This window comes from Carassius carassius, chromosome 21 (genome assembly GCF_963082965.1).
Source record: "Carassius carassius chromosome 21, fCarCar2.1, whole genome shotgun sequence".
NCBI classification, from domain to species: Eukaryota; Metazoa; Chordata; class Actinopteri; order Cypriniformes; family Cyprinidae; genus Carassius; species Carassius carassius.
Window position 1 is genome coordinate 12,831,722 of NC_081775.1, and position 19,657 is coordinate 12,851,378.

At 36.0% G+C, this 19,657-nt stretch overlaps 1 protein-coding gene across 2 annotated transcripts in view; it reads right to left on the minus strand.

The window, feature by feature from the left end:
* Positions 1-8,038: 8,038 nt before the first annotated feature.
* Positions 8,039-19,657, minus strand: part of LOC132097567 (GDNF family receptor alpha-2-like) — an 83,529-nt gene continuing 71,910 nt past the window's right edge. Inside the window, exons 7-9 of one of the 2 annotated variants that reach the window (XM_059503362.1) lie at positions 17,134-17,297; positions 10,883-10,927; positions 8,039-10,092 (exon numbers count right to left, since the gene is read on the minus strand). In XM_059503362.1, the coding sequence (XP_059359345.1) occupies positions 9,979-10,092; positions 10,883-10,927; positions 17,134-17,297 (323 nt within the window). In that variant the 3' untranslated portion in view covers positions 8,039-9,978. The remainder of the gene's footprint in view (positions 10,093-10,882; positions 10,928-17,133; positions 17,298-19,657) is intronic. The other variant, XM_059503363.1, reaches the window with a different exon arrangement.

A 19,657-nucleotide genomic window follows, 5' to 3' on the forward strand; every position in this document is an offset into this window, starting at 1 on the left:
AAAAAATAAATAAATAAGGAATAATGACAGATGAGAAAACAAACAAACCACTGATAAAAGCATCACAATAATCCACAAGTAATGCCATGTGAAGTGAAAATCTGCATGTTTTTTTAATGAACAAATTCATCATTAAGATGTTTTATCTTTAAACAGTGCCAAAATACCAGTCTAAAATCTGTAATAATGCTTCCTCCATTGAAAAAGTCCATTCCTTGTTCTCTTCTCAAAAACAAAATTAACTGACAAAACTGTTTACAGCTGTTCTCCCATGTAAACGGTGCTTTGATATGTGCCTATTTCTCGAGAGAATTTTGCAACAGAGAAGATAACTTTTTTACTGGATGAAGCAATATTACAGATTATGGACTGATGAAGGATTTATTTATCAATAAAAGTGCACAAGTGCACAAAATTTTAACTGATGCATTGGAATCATTATTGTTTTTATCAGCTATTTGGACTCTCATTCTGATGGCACCCATTCACTACAGAGTACCCATCGTGAGCAAGTAGTAATGCTAAACGTCTCCAAATCCGTTCTGACGAAAAAACAAACTCATCTATATTTTGGAATGCCTGCGGGTGAATACATTTTTTTGTGTGAACTATTGCATGTAACAATGATAACAGCGCATATAGATCTTAATCACAGTCCCAGTAGCTTCTTAAAATAACAGAAAAATAAGTACAAAAAAAATACATTTCTCATCTATGTACTGTATTTTTTGTACTTATTTTTCTGTTATTTTTTTATAGATCCTGCCTTTCATATAGGCTAAGGTCAGGGATCTTGGGCTTTAAAAGGTTATTGAACACTGCAGGAATGGATTGTCTAACTTGTGTTTTAGCTTGTTTAGCAAACTGAAAAGGTTATATGAGTTCTATATATTCAGTAAAATTGAAGAAACTTTGAACCACACTAATCGCTCTAACAATGACTTTAAACATATTCTATATTCATTAAATTTTGTGTGTAATGCCAAGTTTTTCCACACAGTTAAAGTTTCTCAGGACTGGATAGTAACAAATCCCAGGATTTGAACGTGGGATGCACTTAGTATAAACGCTTACTATAAACTGATGATTTAAGGTTCAAAACAAGGTTCTGTTTGTTTGTTTATTTGTGAAATAAATTATTTATAGCTACTGTATATAATAACCTTTCTGTGTATATGTTTCATAAATCTAAGTAAATATTTTAAACAGTGGCATAAAGTTGAAATAAACATTTTTAAAATGCAAAACTATAATAACCTCACCGGTCAAGTGAGAGGATTTGTCTTTGCAAGTTGCTTATTCATATTGCAGAGGTGTATTATTGACTAGTGCTGTGCTGTCACCTGCGTCTCTCTGATACTGACAAGCAGTGGGTGGCTGTTCTTACGAATCTGACTTCACTGAGATGTATTACCATCCCAGCCAGGCTCTGCCTTTCTGTGCTCCTGCTCAGTGCCAGCTTACAGGCTTTACAAGCCCTTCCTGTGCCTCTGCTCGATAATTTGCACGTCTACCACGTTCAGCTCAGTGCTGACACACACACCCAGAACAGCTCCTTGTGCAGTTAAAGCTAAACGCTCTGGCATGACACCCACACCAAAATGCCATTAATGCCCGTATCCAGTTCACATAATGGACAGCTGTAGACACAAAATGGCCAAAGTAAGTCACAGGTGAAACCAAGTGGGAAAATGTCCAACAGCAGTTATAGTGCATGTTTTATAAAACCCTACAAAAACGTGTTTGCTCACAAAAGTTCATTGGATACAATAAAAATTTGCTAAAAACTGTAATATTATAAAATACTTTTACGATTTGAAAGAACTGTTTTCTGTTTTGATGTAATTGATATATTCCTAAAGCTGATTTTTCAGGGCCATTACACATGATCCTTCAGAAATCATTCTAATATGCTGATTTGCTGCTCAAGAAATATATATATAATTATTAATAATTTTGAAAACAGTTGCTGTTAATATTGCTTAATGCTTTTTGTGGGAACTGTGATTCAGGATTCTTTGATTAATAGAAAGATACAAAGATTTATTTGAAATAGAAAACGTTCGTATCAGTGTCTTTACTGTCACTTTTGATCAATTCAATGTTGCCATTTCATGACAGAAGAGTTCAATATTAATTAATTGATTGATTTTGTTACTTAGTTAATTAGTTAGTTATGCATGCTACATGAAGGGAATGTTATTTTAGGCTGATGCTGATTTCTCTTTTTGGGATACTTGTGTGAAATAGAGCATCACAGTCATTTTCCAAAGATGGCAGATTTGAAATGGCAAATTCTGTTTTTTAGTGTGTTTAACTGTGTGTATATGCTAATTATCTGCTAATGTTTAGGTGTATTTGTGCAGATGGCTTCAAAGCTAACACACATGTGCTAAAAGACATAAAACTCAAATTTGTATTTCACAGTTTTTTTTTTTTTTTTACTTTGTTTACACCCGATTTTTAAACATTAAAGCACCACATTGAACCATATTTTCAGGGGACAGGTTCGATGTGCATGAGCCTCAGTCTGGCATTTGAATTGATTTTTTTTATTTACATTTTTTTAAAGGTGCAGACCCCACCCCCACAAAATAAATAAAATAAAATAATAATAATAATAATAAGTAACATACACACACACACACACACACACACACACACACACACACACAGTCAGACCACTTTATGAGACGCAAGAGAGCATCACTGATGTGGTATGTTGTGGATTCAGAGGTATGGGGCTACAAAGGAGACAAGGATAAAGTAAATAAGAGAAAATGTGTTTAGTAAGCGGGACATGATAGGGCTTATCTCCTTGTTTCTGCACTAGATGGCTGACTCTAGTTACACGCTGATGCATTGTACATTCTTCTAACTCACAGAGCTAAAAGAACTCATGACACACACTCCTCCCATGAGGGTTAAACGCAAATCAATTATTCACAACTGAGACCGGAACGCCCTCAGTAAGAGGACTATTGTTTTGCAGATGTCATCAGACATTTATGTGACATTACAGGTGGATAACCAAGAGGATCTTTTCCTTCCTTCCTCTGGTTGTTACGGACACAAATGGGTGATACCGAGAGACATGTCATCCTTGTCAGCTGATATCAGCAGTGTAGGTCAGGAGATGAAGCTGTGCAGGATTTTACAGGATACATGCATAAATGAACTCCGGCCATTTTGACTTGAAGAGGATTTGCATTTTCCAGTAAATCATAGTTAATGTTATTGCATTGGACAAAAATTTATACAAAGTATACCAATAACGTTTATACTTATTGATGATTTTTTTCCCCCTCCTTGTGGCACTTGTAGTGCTTTGGGTTAAAAATGGTAATCAGGACCGGTAAGAGAACACTGTGATTTTTATATCCCGTCTGGCTAGTGTTCTTGAAAAACCGTAATGTTTAGGAATGAGGTCAGCAGGCAGAAAGTAGGTGGTATTATGTGGCTGTTAGAATGCATTCCACCACATGAGCATTTTCACTAAATAGCAATTTGGTCAAATGTGTTTTCAACTACCTCAAAAGAGGCTAAATATGGAAAAGATCTAAACCTTTCAGACATCTGAATTTAGCATTGTCCACTTGTGATTGAATTGACAAAAACATCTTGTAGGCATTAGATGAGTGAGGCCTACCAATAAGTTCCAAAATGAAATACAAAACCTGTGCTAATTGAAAAAAAACAAGTTGACAAAAAAAAAAGACAGAATTCAAAATTTGGTGATAATGTAGCATTATGAAAGATTTTAAAGTTCTTTGTGGTCCTTGCTACTCCCAGCAACAGAAAACAACAGTAGGTGAATACTGTTACTCTCCACACTATTTTATGTGATTTGTAATTGAAATGGGCTTTGGCACTTTTGGTCTGTCTGTATTTTAGATAGTGGATTGGTCTGATAGAGAACTGCAGATTTTTGCATATGTGTGTCAATATAGCTTAGTGATTGTGTGTGTGTGTGTGTGTGTGTGTGTGTGTGTGTGTGTGTGTGTGTTTGTGAATTGCCACATTATACTGTATCTTGACTGTGTGTATCTGTATGACTCAGCTCGGTGGTTTCAGAGGGCAGATTAAGTGCTAATTAGTTCAGATATATACTGGATAAAACATGCCTAGTATGCACCATTCACTACCCAGAATACCACTGCATTAATCACGTGTGTCAGCACATATTCATAAACACTCATTAAAGCCACAGCATTGCACTTCCTCACACAACACTGCTCCCTGTCAACTCTAGACAGTCTTTCATGTTGTTTTCTGAAAAGAAAGTGCAGTCATCCGAGAAACAAAATACTGTAGATATTCTGGTGAAGTCAGAATAGGAAGCTAAGTATTTAAAGTCATGATAATCAGTTCTTAAGAATTCTTTTTTAATTTAATTATCTGAAAAAAAAAAAGTTTTATATTAGCATTTTTATAAAAGCTTTTGAATCATCACCATCATCATCATCATCATCATCATGTTATGATGTTGTGAAAAACAAGAAAATAAAATAATCAGAATTATTTCGCAGACAATATATATATAAATAAATCATATAAAATCTGAATAAAACATACCTCTATTATGAAGATAATGTGTTTTCAAGAGCATGCTGAAGGTTGGTATGTGGCTTTGAAAGTGGAACAAATTACCTCAAAGATTGAACCGCAGGCTTTTCATGAGATTGTAAAAAAAAAAAGCTATTCGGAGGACATAAATTGACTAGCAACATTCTAAACACTCAAAGAGAGTCAGACCATCAAATTATTCTAGGAGGAACAAAACATGGATTTTAAAAGAAATGTTTAACACTTTCCAAGCAATTACACTTGAACAGAGACATGATTTCTCTTCAGCTCAGCCAATCAGCACCATAATCTTCACCTGCGATTCCACATCACAACAACAAAGATATCTGTATCTGCTTCAATCACATAAAGAAGTGCAAATCTAATAAATATTAGTTAACATAGAAAGCCATATCCAAGTAAATAACCCGTGCAAATTTACACAGTCGTTTCAAAATGAATTGCTCTCACTCCAGAGCTTCATTCTGGCAGGTCTGAGAGAAGATGAAACAGACACGAAAATTACAGAGTTTGCAAAGTCTATAAGCTGGCAAAGAGCAAAGGCAGAGATATGCAGAGCTTGGCTTAAATAGTAAGACATCTTAGGAAAGTCTTAAAGTTTGTCGCCAACTCTTGCCAATATCAGAGTTATGACTTGAAAGGTTAACCATTCACTTCTTCACTAAGAGTTAGTAACTGTCAGCATTGGAATGTTTTCAGATTCTTGAAACATCTCTGAACATATATTCTCTGTGCTTTAAGATCAGATTTTGTGAATGCACAGACATGTTGGATGGAAATGCAAAGTGAAAAATGCAACTGTCACATGTTGAACCAAACACAGTCTGAACAGCAGGGGGGTCTGGATTGCTTTGTCTCTTGTTTTATCACTTTTGACGATGCCATCAAACTCAAGCATAGGCAAAATCTCAACTCGTATTCGGATTGGAAGTTTTACATCACGTGCCTCTTGTCTCCTCTGTCCAAGACATTTTTAAATGTGACTGATAAAATAAATAAAAGTCTAGATAAAAGAGCGTTATCTCTTCCTCAATATTGCTGTCTAAAGTATCAACAGGCTGCTTTATAAGGGTGTCACGTACAGTGGGAGAACAGAGTGTATGAATACACTTTGTAAGCTGTAGAAACTAATTAGCCTCTCATTAATGAAAAGTCCTTGAATTTTGCTGGAAATCAAAAAGAGCTTTGTTGATATTCGAGAAGTGTATGTGCCTCAGTCTGGGTGTTTTGCTTGCAGATGTATTTCATTTTGGGGATAAAATAGTGAAATGAAATGACAAAGGATATATAATCATAATGCACTGCACAAGCTATCCATTTTTAGACTTAATTACTGAAAGACCCTATAGACCCTTCTTGGACCAAGTTTTGTATAATGAGGCTGGATCCCAAATGGATCCTCAACACTATGTCAAATCTGATTTTAACAGTGTCTGTGCAAATAAATAAATAAATAAATTGCCAGTGAAGAAATTGCTCACAAATGAAAATGTCTCTTGAGATGAAGTTTGGACAAAATTACCTGATAACATCTTTACATTGTGCGATAAAGCTTATTGAGCTGGTGGATATAAAAAAAGTGGGATGCAATCTGTTCATTGTTTAACTAGATGGAACTGTCTCAGAGGCATATATTACTCTATATCAGTATGATATTAAAAGCTGAGACCAGCAGTCATAAAACATAAATCAGAACTGGTGGTAGACATTTGCGAAGGTAGAATCCATCATGAACAATTCTACACATCCTATCAGGCAATTCCAATGATTTGTGAGAAAACAGGAGAATTGATGATGACAAATTTATTCATGACATTTAACTAAAAGGGTTATTATTCTGTATTTTAACTCACACACTAAGCTTAAAATACTTTCTCTTATTCCAGCTTAATATGCAGAGAAAACAAAGTGTTTCTATATTGTGATTCTGTGGTATTTTCAAAACATTCATCTGTTTGTTTGAAACTGACCTGCCTGACAACAGCAAAAGCTCAGCCAATAGACTGAATTTGGGGCTGGGTTATTTGTTTGAGGGACCAATGGAATAAAGGAAATGTTTAGAAAGCCAGAAAAAAACATCTGTATATTTTTACTATTCTTTTTGGTGATAATAGTGGTGCAGAAATCATGTAAATGTATGATTATAAATGTACATTTGAAAAAAAAAAAAAAAAAAAAAACTGTATCATTAGAAAATATGCCTCTACCTAGTTTTTTTTTTTGGTGGGGGGGGGGGGGGGCATTGGGGATTAGTACCTATACATTAAATTTACTGCAGTCAAAATAAACACCAATGCCAGTAAAACATAAATGACTTTTTTTTTTTTTTAATAATTAAATAATTGTGATTAATAATGATTGTTTTTGAGTGGTTCCTTACATATCACTGTCTTATGCATAGTACATGATTTGTATACTAATACAGTTTGATGTCCGCATCACATAACCAGCTCCATATATATGGCTTTTCTGATACCATTAACTTGCTCGGTAGCGCACCTGGTACAACATTACACTTGTAATGTGTTCAAGGTAGTACGAGTCATAATTAAGTAAATCAAAGACTTGAAGAAGCAAACTAAAATTACATGGTTGCTTCAGCAAATGTCTTTTTATTTCGTTTGCTTTTGTTAACATTAGGGTTTAGTATATTTGGTATGGTATATTCAAACACAAAAGAGCATTAACCTTTTAGTCCCACTCACCAGACATTTCATTTCCAACTGAAACAATATGTACCAAAACCAATAATAAACCATTGCCAGATTCACGTTCATCTGTTTTGGATACAACTGAATGTGCGTCTAAAGCCACTCACTGGATTTTAAACTGCAAAAGGTACCATGGTGGATGTCCTCAACACACTGAGAAACAAATGTGGAAAGCAGTAAAAATTGAAGTGGCTTTATTGATCAGGAAACAAGCACAGCATTAGCATATCTGGACCTCACAGCAGTCTACAAAGGGAGATGACCCTTACATCAAAGCAGTGATGAGATGACGTAGAGCTCTGCTAATTCCAGAGGTGATCAAATCACAATGGTTTATCAAAGTCATGTGACACAGCAAAAGCATCATTGAATGTCTCTGTGAGGTGCTACTCTTTTTTTATAGTTCATTTATTTGCATCTGAAGCTTACATTTCTCATTCAAATGGTCTCTCCCTGATACCAAATCCCCTCCCCGTCCTAACCATAGCTAAAAAAATCAAACAAAAATTTATTATACATGTAGGCTACACACTCACACACACTTAGCAATCACACTCCTGTTACAATATTATCCCTACCCCAGTAAGCCTTTTTGATATACTGTATCAGCGCTATTTTGGGGAGCAAAAGGTAGATGTTTTCTGTTCAGGTATATCGAGATTCAAATGCATTTTTTTAAAAAGGTTGTAAGGCTAAATTTAAACTGACACCTTTCAGAGAATTCACACTGTTTTTTTTTTTTTTCACTGAATCTGACAGCACATTTTTGAAAATAACTCTAAAGCAAGAATCGCATTGTCAGTGTCTGGTGACAGGATCGTTTTTCTTACCATTTGAATTTGCTCTTGTTCTCACTCAACAATGAAAAACCTGCCTTTTGACTTAATAGCCCCCTTAAAATATATATATAATTTTCTCCCTCAAAAAGGCAGCATACTTCAAAAATATACTGTTTATATATCTATATTTTCCAGATGTTTCAACAAAAGTACAATTCTAGGAACATTCACACCAAATAAGAAGAGATTACTTTTTGAGCATCTGGCAAAATAGAGCTGATTATTACATCACTGGATTCTTAATCTCATAAATCTTGTAGTACTATAAAGTATTGAATCATCTTTTAATGAAAAAAAGTTTGCCTGTTGACGTTTCAATGTTATCACAGACAGATCCTCACGACATAACTTAATGCGTTTCCTTTTCCCATTAGTGACATATTTACACAAAGAATGTTTGTATTTATCATTTGCTTTGCAATGGTATGCATGTAACAAGCATAGGACACAATATATAAATCTTTTTAGTTTTGAACTTTACATTTATATATATATATATATTGATGTCTGTTTTGTTCGTAACTTCAGTATTTGGAATGTTGATAAAAGAGTCATATGTATCTAGTGCATTTACTGAATCTGTGAATCGGGGTGAGTACATTTTTAGAAACATTCCGAACATCAAAACTCGGCATCGACCTTCTCCACACAGACAGACATTACTCATTACTGCTAGACAGTAATGAGAAGGAAAACAAAGAGTAAGGCCACATCATAAATTGCACACAATGATACACATGACGATGAACGTCCCAAAATGCTAGCCGTCCTCGGCAGGGATTTTCTGGTGTAGAACTCCATTTAACTGGAGACCGATTATGGCGTGACTAATAATGGTTAGTGGTATGAGCACCTCCAGGTCTTCCTCAGTCATGCAGTTCTTGTCACTCCCACTGCTTTCTCTAGAGTCTCATCATCGTTCAATTAAAGACAACACATAATAATTAACAGCTGTACTTTTGGAAAGAAAAACATTCATATTCACAGACAAAATTATACATGTGTGGGCAGCCCATTGACATTGTGAACCCACACGGAAGCCGTTTGTAAAGATCTACTTCTCCACTGGTACATTTTCATCAACTTCAACTCAACGTTCTTTTCTTTTTCAAATCTGTCAAACTAAGTGCAGAATGTGACTAAGAGAGCTGTAGCCTGTGACATCCACCTTGTGCCGTGTCGACAGGGTACAGCTTTAAACTTCAAACACTTCACGTTTAAAAGAACCATGGGAAAGTAATTACTCCTGTTCAACTGGTGGACAAAAGAAGGAAAAATATGAAACCGAAAAGGAATAATCACAATGAGAAAGCTAAAGCAGCTGTCAAAGAAGAGCATGGCAAATCCAATAAATGGGCAGTGGGCCGGGATGGAGAATGCCTCTCAGAGATGGTGTAATCCAGTACCAGACAATGGGTAATTCAGGTCTGATGGGTGCTGTGAGACACCCATTTTATTGGTGGTGTGGGTGGCAGGAAGTAGTACAGTAGACTGGAAAGCTCTGTGTCTGGGTGTTTAGCTGCATGTCCAACAATCAGGCACCAGACTTTGGACTCAAGCGGCTAAGTATGCATTATCTGTTTCTTGGCCGTTTGCTCATTCGGTATGCAATGTTCTGTTTCGGCCATGGCGAGGATGCAGCAGTCTTTTCGATATGTGTCTCTGTGTTTTTTCTGTTTGGTGTTTGTCAGAAAGGAAGGAAGAAAGGAAGGAAGGAAGCAAGAAAGAAAGAAAGAAAGCTGCAGTAGAGGAGAGAGGCATGAGTTTGGTCTGAAGATGATCGTGAGGGGGTTTCCATCAGCCTTGTCCTCCCTGTGCTGGCTTATGAAGCTCAGGTAGGTCTACATAGTGAGGTTTCCAAGAGCAAACAACAGTCCAAGCATCAAAACATCAGACAGAGCTGGACTTGAACTTCTGGGGACCTCTACTCTTGTGTTCGGTGGACTGTCAGGAACCTGTGAGGAAAAAACAACAACAACAACAACAAAATAATATGATATGGAACACCAGACATTGTGCAAACTGGTGAGTATCATGAAAATAAGTCCAGGTCATGGTTTAAAAAACATACACAGGGATAACAAAAATTTTCAATGAAATTTTAATGTTATACATTATTTTATTAAATTAATTAAATTAGTTTCTGGGATAATAATAACAATAATACATATTTTATAATATTAACATAATATTAAATGTACATTTATTATGACATTATTTTCATGATAATATGTATAATAGTTGACAAACGGTACCATAATGGGTTCTGAATGTATTGCATTACAGTAATATATTATTATTATTAGTATTATTATTATTATTATTATTGTTATGAAAATAATGTCACAATGCAAAAATATTTAATATGTTATTATTTTGTAACTGACATTATTTTTATGAAACTACATATAGTAGTATACAGTTGACAGATATTACCATATTTCTTTTCAAATGTCTTACAATATTTCTCAGTTTTGGTGTAAAATACAACCTGGAAATATTCTGGACTGGGTTTGTGAGGTTCACCTAAACCCTCTGAAGCTTTTGCAGTACAAGTTGAGCAAGTACGGTAACCATACACAGGATATGTGTGACTACAACACATTTACAATAAAGCCGTGCAGTGGTGCTTTGTCTCTGCACACAATATTCATCAAGACTTTTCCCCTCATGCACAAGCAGGAGATGCTTTCAGATAATGCTTGAACTCACTGGCTTGGAAAGTTTCATCTTTGCACTTCTTACCTCACTTTCGCAGATGTAGTCTTTTGATGGATAGCAATCAAGTTCCTGCAAGGAAATAAGGTTATCCTTGAGATATGGAAATAAGTATAATACGATGGAGTCTTGTTTGAAAGATCTACTCTGTAATGCATATCTATCTTATCTATCATCAGACAATGAGTCTTATGTGAAGCACTATCAGGCTCACTGATATGTCTCTTTCTTTTATCGATTTTTTTTGGGGGGGGTCAGAACCACCAGAATATAGCAGCCCAGTTCAATAATGTAACCAGTCTGAGAGGAGAGTTTCTAGACAGAGATTCCAAATTATAATTCCAAAACATTTGATTTAGCCTCCAAAATGTGCATATTAAAACATGCAATGCATTGTAATCCTCTAAATGTGTGAGAGTGTTCGTTTCTGCTCTGATGGGGCTCTTCCACAGTCATGTGAAGGATAATAAAGGGACAGATGAGGCTCTTGCAGGATCATGATTTATCTGAACTACAGGAATATCAATCAAAATATGTCACTAGTTTTTAAGCTTGCACTCAAAGAGATGTCATTTTGTGCAGAGATGAAAAATGAAAAAAAAAATAGAGGGAAATTTGTTTAAACTAGCTGGAACTTGGATATTCTAATTTGAGAACTACATAGTTATTGACGTTTTGTTTTGTTTTGTTAATAAGCTTGTTTTAACTTAACTCCATTTAATGTAATACTGGTATATTGCATATTGAATTTTTTATAAATTACAGAATTGCCACACAAGTAGTGTCTAAGATGAATGGTAAGTAAATAATGAATGTATTAATTTTTACTTCACCCATAATGCACTGGGTTCGATCCAACTCTTTGTGAGCGGGGATACAATAATGCAAAAATACTGTTTGTACGTTTCAGTGTTCTACTTCCAGGCATTAATGATAATATATTTATTTTATTATTTTCATTATAACTTCCCTTTTGTCTGTTTTTGTTGTTGTTGCAAACATTGAAAAAACATGGAAAACATTGAAAAAGCCCTTGAGCTGTAAAAAAAAATTGTATTTCTGCAGTTGTATTTATTATTTATTAAAACTCATTAATTCATTCATTAGCTCATTTACATATACTATGAAATTGTAACAATACAAAGCTGGTTGAAAAACTGTGCTTTTAAACTTTGCCCTTCACCCTTTAAAAAACAGGGAGAAAAATGGCATCAGCTTTTCACTAAGACCCTGAAATTTTACCATTTATATGTCCTGCAATTGTGGTAAAACTGTGGTAGATAAACTGCCAATGGTATAATTCAGACAGACTTCCATATAGCTTGTCTGTACATATTGTCCCATTCTGCACATTCTTGTTTTATTTTAATTCAACGCTTTTGGCCATCTTCTTTTAATTGGCTAAATTCTCATAAGGCCTCATACTTCTGAAGTTCTTTACAAGGAGGTTCAAATCATTCCATTCATATTGACTCATAACCATACATTTGTTCCTGCATCGCGCGCTGTAAAATTCTGTTCCCCGAAACAAGGTCATCAAAGCTTGTTTGTCAAGACGTGGCTGCTGTATTGTTTATGACAAAGAAGGGTGTGATTGAACTAGTGCACTCGCACAGACGCAGACTCACCCTAATCCAATAAATCTGTTTTCAATTATGTTAGAATAAAGACTGAGACCTTTCAGACAGGCCTGGAGTACAGCCGCTGGCCAGGTTGGCATTTGCAATAAGACCACTGAGGCTTAGAGGAGATGTAATCATCTCCAGACACCTTCAAGATAGGACAGAAGTATAGTGCGAGGCCAATGCCAACGCCTGGTTTCGGTGCTGAATTGTTTCTAAAGATATCAAGAACACCTCTCAGCGTTTTATAATTACAATCACATTCTTGCGGCAACATCCTGCATCTGTTTGCCTCTCACAAAGCAGTTGGTTTAATCAGGTGCTGTAGTCCAGAAAACCCAAAGGCCACATGACACACACAATGGCTGGGAGGCAGAGACTGTATCCCATTGGGATTTAGTGCCTCAATTTGTGTGCTGCTCCGTTAGTCAGCCTTCTCTCCACACAATGCTATTTACCTGAAACTTAATCGATCTTAATCTTTCCTCCTCCGATTAAAAGGTAAAGCATGAAGGACTATTAGAATGAGTGTTTTCAAGATGTTTTGAAGTAAGTGCATTAAATGAGCTGTTAAAGTGTGTGTGGGATTTCACTGCAAACCCGTGTCTTATGAACAAACTAGTTTAATCAAGCACAAAATGTTGCGTGGTCATTGTAATTAAGTATTTTATAAAATGTATTTTCCATGCAGATATGCATGGCTCCTTCTATGTAAATTAGCCACATTGTGCCATAATTCTTAAAAATTCTGTGTTATTCATCTATTTCACTGGTGTATTCATCAAATGAGGGTCACATGATGGAGTTATAACCACACTTATTTACAGACATTTGGTATAGTTGAGTGCACACTTTAATTTTAAAAAGCAGATTCGAGTGGAGATCTAATGAATTTACTCAAAACACTGATTTCTTTGTGCCAACAATGAAAATATTCACTGAAAGCATGTATTAAAATGTCTTAATACAAATATATGTTGATTAAAAATTATTTTTATTTAATTTTATTATTACTTTAATTCAAATTTTCAAAAAAAAAAATGTTTATATTCTAATTTTGCAAATAACAATGTGGAAAATATTTAGTTTAGCTTAGTTTAGTTTAGTTTATAGCAGTCAGAACTGGCTTACTATGCTAATTGAGTTCAGCATAGATGTGTTTTTGCACCATTGCATGATTTGCATAATTCTTTTAGTGAATCGGTGCTAAAACTACTCGTGGAAATAAACTACACTATCAGTAGGTGCAATTCAATTTTAGTAAATTTACTCCATTAGGTTTATACCTTCCTGTTCATGCCCATAACCGCAAGTTCAAGTGAGGGAAATACTACTACAGTTACCAATATCTAATTATTTATCAGTGTTTGTTTATAGCACGTCTCTTTATTTTGTTTTATGTGTCATTTTACCTGATTTATGAATGTAGTGATTGTGTTGAATTAGCGTTAGCCCATGCAGTGAACTTTCAGCGTCTCCTGTGTAAACATGCATAATTAGATGCAGGCTTAGGCAAAAGCCAGAACTGCCAGAACTGCAGCTGGCAAAGAGAGCGAGCAAAAGAGAGAGAGACAGAGCGAGAGACGGAGGAAGGGCCCGAAATTATGTGTTGACAGGCCGGGGGGGGGGTGTAAGAGAAACAGAGGACAGTGACTAAAAGCCAATTAATTAGCGAGAGCGGTGATGTGTGTCAGCTGCCTGTTGACATCAGCCCAGATCTCTGTTCACAGCTCTACTAATGCGCTCCCTCTCCCCCCTTCACTTCTCAACATCTCCCAATATTTCTCTTCCACTCATTTACATCTCGGCTCTTTGCTTTAGAACTCTCACACATGCCCTGCTTGTTTACACAGAAACGCAGAGAAAGACACTGATGTGTAGCATTACATACAACCTTGCTCAAACAAAATCATTCCTCCTGGTACACAGCTCTTTCACAGGCCTTTGTGAGAGCAAACCATGCTTAATATTAATATTAATATTATTACATGCTTATTTTTAACGTAAATCTGGGCATGGCCATTTCTAACTTGAATGTGAAAAATAATGAATGCTTTGGCAAAATGAGATGTAAATGTTATTAGGATTTATTTTTCACAACAGAATTCTTGTTTTTGTTTGCTTTGTTTAGGCAACCTGCGCATTATGTTTCTGACCTGAACGTGTGACACGTCGTAATAAAGATATGAATTTTCCAGGTGCTCTTGAAGGCAGAATCGTTTTGTGATTCTTTCTTTCAATTTGACAACATTAAAACAAAAGCTATTAGAATATTTTTTATACGGAAAGATGCGTTACGCAGCTGACACAGAATAACTTACGCTGTTTACGCTCAGTGGATACTCTCCAAAATGGCACTGGGTGACGCGATGGAGATGAATTGTTGAATAAAGTCATTATTTTTGTCTTCTTTGCGTACAAAAAGTATTCTTGTAGTTTCCTAAAATTACGGTTGAACCCCTGATGTCACATGGATTATTTTACCGATCTCCTTGCTAGGTTTCTGGACCTTGATCGTGGTTGTTACATTGCTGTCTATGGGAGGGTCAGAGAGCTCTCAGAATTCATCAGAAATATCTTAACTTGTGTTCCAAAGATGACCTGAGGGTCTTACGGGATTAGAACCACAAGAGGTGAGTAATTAATGACAGAATATTCATTTTTGGGAACTAACACTTTTAAGTTAGCAGAACGTCTTAAGTGAACTATATTGAAATAAAGTGTTACCACTATTATTTTCCAGACATTAATTAAGCAAATAAAAATGTATTTTTCCATGTTTTTCCAATTAAATTACATTTTATTGTCTATTATTAAATATGATATCATTTTATTTTATTGAATAATTTAATTAAATTTTTTGCAGCAGGAACAGTATGAATAACTAGTGGAATAGCACTGCAAAGGATTTATAGCTTTTGTGCCCATGAGCAAGTCTTGTCACATCTACATGTAGATTCTGTGAAGGTACATTCTTCCTGCCTCAGGCACACTTTAACTGCTATTGGACCTGCTAGATCGAGCAAAGCGCCCCCTTTGAATTTCACCTCCAAAAATCACTGTGATGCCAATCCCTGCCTGGAATTAAAACATGGTAAACAGAGCGAGACTGTGCCCATTTTCTCTCTACCTGTCAGAATGAGAAAAATGGCCCATGGCAAACTATTCATCTTTCATTTGAGATGGACCAGAAGAAAACTCTGAGTTTCAGCAATGGGGTGAATCTATGATGTACATCTGACACATTTCTGAATTGCTAGAGAATGGTGAAGTTTGACAATGTTTCCCCCCAGGCAGTCTCTAATTATAAACTTCCTGCTTGGGTAATGCACTAATTATCATTTTTACAATAAATTAAGCATTGCTCTACTGGCTCATCACATACAGATACACACACACACACACACACACACACACACACACACACAAACGCAAGCAGTGCAAATAGTGGCATGCAGTTTTGTGGCTCCTCTGGGAAATTGTGATGACACATTTTTCTTTCTGGTCTATTTGTGCTGTTTTCAGGGGTACATTCCATCATTTTACATTTTCAACTTTAATATGTTAATTATGAGCCCGTCAACATCTCAGGAGAGTATTCTGCACTCAGGTGAAAAACACTGCAAAGCAGTGTGTGTATGTGCGTGCAATTAGCCAAACAAAGGTACAAATGTCAACTAATTTATTTCTTGTTGTTTGTTTATTCTACAGCTGTTTATAGCCTTCCTATTGTCAACTAGTCCAATCAAATGTTAATTAAAGCAAAGTGGCAGTTAGCATACAATATTCCTATGTGTAAATATGTTGCCATGTTTCACTACAATATGTATGACTAAAATAAATGAGTAAAGTGTGTAATTGATGCTTTGTAAATGCAGCTTTGTTAGTGGTGAGATCTAAATATTTACAAAGCAACATGTTCAGTATTTTAATTCATTCACACAGCTGCTTCTTTTATTTTCTGCTTCTGCGACTTGCTAAGACACCTACATTTCTTTCTAAGCTTATCCTTGTGGAGAAAAAGTACACTTTTTATATATAGAATTTAAAATAGAACATATTGTAATGTTTTCAACACTCACTAGCATGTTAATAGCAATTAAATGTAAATGTATCATCATTTTCATCTATTTTAGGTGAGAAGTCGTGGCGTAGTGGTTAGAGTTTGACTCTTAACCCTAGGGTTGTGGGTTTGAATCTTGGGCCAGCAATACCACGACTTAGGTGCCCTTGAGCAAGGCATCGAACCCCCAACTGCTCCCTGGGCACTGCAGCATAAATAGCTGCCCACTGCTCTGGGTGTGTGTTCACAGTGTGTGTGTGTGTGTGTGTGTGTGTGTGTGTTCACTACTCTGTGTGTGCACTTTGGATGGGTTAAATGCAATGTATGAATTCTGAGTATGGGTTACCATACTTGGCTGAATGTCTCGTCAATTTCACTTTCACGTTTTTTAAATGCAGTAGCTGAACTTTAGAGTTCTTAAGAAGAACTCAGGTACAGGTACATAATTCCATTATTAATTCTATCAAATGCACCTTCAATACAATTAAGGGCAGGTCTTTTTCACCATGGTATTACTGACTCAGATCCACATTATCATTAAAATTTACAATCTAATATAAAACAGTTACTCGATTGCATAAAATCTGACTTACGTTCAAATTTGCACAAGACGATATGATGCAGGGCTCCTCTCCAGGTTCCATAGTTGTTTTAGGGATGTTGGCAGTGGGCTCAAGGTCAGGTTTCACTGAGCCTGTAGTAGGCTGAGGATCAGGCTTGGGTAGCGACCCATAGCCGAAGGCCTGGATAGCATTTCCTGTGGGAAAAGAAAAGGAAAACACATTGATTCAAAGCACATTTTCATAAGAGAATGTTTCCACAGAAAGTAAGAGAGACTTTAACTCGGCAGATCCCTTGAGGAGAAAAGTAATGTATGTCGTCTTCTCCAAGTTAGTTAGGAATGAGGCATAGTTAACTGTATTTGGGGGGGTCAGCATTTCAGCTAAAGGCTAATTCTGCAACGCTTGCCGATTTTGAATCAGTTAATTGTTAGAAAAACAAAACAAGACACACACACACACAACCACACACACACACACACACACAAATTCACAGGCTATCTTAAAATTATGTGAGCTGGATTGCTGTCTACTGCTTCCATGAGCTTGTATCTACTATATAAAACACAAGTTCACTAACAACCATTTACCAACACCATAAGAATAATTCTGCTAATGTGAAGTAGGCTACTGATTCAAAAGAGTTTCATATTTGTATGTTGGTAACATCAAATCCCAGGACATTCATTGTGTCTGTCAGTTTATTATGGGATTATCATGTTCTCAGTAAGGATATGTTGTATTTGATGCTACCTTCAAATTCACCTAAATTGAGGTATTGTTGATTTTTGCAACAATTGTCACATCAAAAGCATGCCTACAAATCCTTAAAATGCAGTCTACGAAAGCAGCTCGCTAGGTTTGGAATAGAGAGCCATGATCTACATGAAACCCATCCAAATTATACTGTATCCATGCTTGTTTTGACTCAAGAAATCTCTCTCAGCCTATCTCACAGTTGGATATTGAATGCACTGTCTCCCTGAACTAATGCCTGAAGCTCTGTGGCTTATTATCTTATGTTTTCAATTTTCCACTTTGTTATTTATTTCACTCTCTGTAAGATATTCCTGCCAAATAATAAAACATTTTTGGGGAATTTCTTTACCTTAGATTCTCTTTTATTTGCATCCTGTTAATAATAATTCTATCTGCCTATCCCTAATAATGCAAAAAAAAAAAAAAAAAAAAAAAGTTTTTTTATAACCATTGATACAGTTGGCTAAGTCTGTTGTCTAACATTATTTTCCAAAAGTTGTCCTTTTTTTGTCAACTTATCAGGAAACCACTTCACTGTAATCTATTGATATTTTCTTCGAGCATAACGAATAATCATGTACATGTACTATGAACTGTGCTTTGAACATCCTGCTAGTTGCTAAGACTTTGCTGAAGAGCATTTGATTGGACAAAATAATTTTGGGCCATTTTTAAAGTACAGAAATACTGTAAAATTTAAATGTTTTGGAGAACAGTAGCATACGTATCATCTCAAAGCTAAAGGTGCCCCTACTAAAAAATAAACGTACTAAAATAGTTTGAAATACATCCATTTCATATGATACTCCAAATAAAGTTTAATTGTTTTTAGATTAGTAAATCTTGAGGGATATGTCAATAAATATGTTAATAGATTTAACCTATATTTAGTATGAAATATTGTCCATATTGTCAATAGCTCATACAAAAGTCTCTTTCAAACCAGCAACAAACAATCATTGCCAAAGAAGTGCTGTATCCAAGCATGTTAACAGAAAGTTGAGTGGAAGGAAAAAGTGTAGAAGAAAAAGTTGCACAACCAACTGAGAGAACCGCAGCTTTATGAGGATTGTCAAGCAAAATTGTTTCAAGAATTTGAGTGAACTTCACAAGGAATGGACTGAGGCTGGGGTCAAGGTATCAAGAGCCACCACACAACTGCCTGCAGTTGTCGTATTCCTCGTGTTAAGCCACTCCTGAACCACAGAAAACGTCAGAGGCATCTTACCTGGGCTAAGGAGAAGATGAACTGGACTGTTGCCCAGTGGTCCAAAGTCCTTTTTTTCAGATGAGAGAAAGTTTTGTATTTCACTAGGAAAACAAGGTCCTAGAGTCTGGAGGAAGGGTGGAGAAGCTGTGATGATTTGGGGTGCAATTTCATCTGCTGGTTTTGGTCCATTGTGATTTTTGAAAACCAAAGTCACTGCACCTGTTTACCAAGAAATTTTGGAGAACTTCATGCTTCCTTCTGCTGACCAGCTTTTTGAAGATGCTGATTTCATTTTCCTGCAGGATTTGGCACCTGCCCACACTGCCAAAAGCACCAAAAGTTGGTTAAATGACCATGCTGTTGGTGTGCTTGACTGGCCAGCAAACTCACCAGACCTGAACTCCATAAAGAATATTGTCAAGAGGAAAATGAGAAACAAGAGACCAAAAAATGCAGATGAGCTGAAGGCCACTGTCAAAGAAACCTGGCTTCCATACCACCTCAGCAGTGCCACAAACTGATCACCTCCATGCCACACTGAATTGAGGCAGTAATTAAAGCAATAGGAACCCCTACCAAGTATTGAGT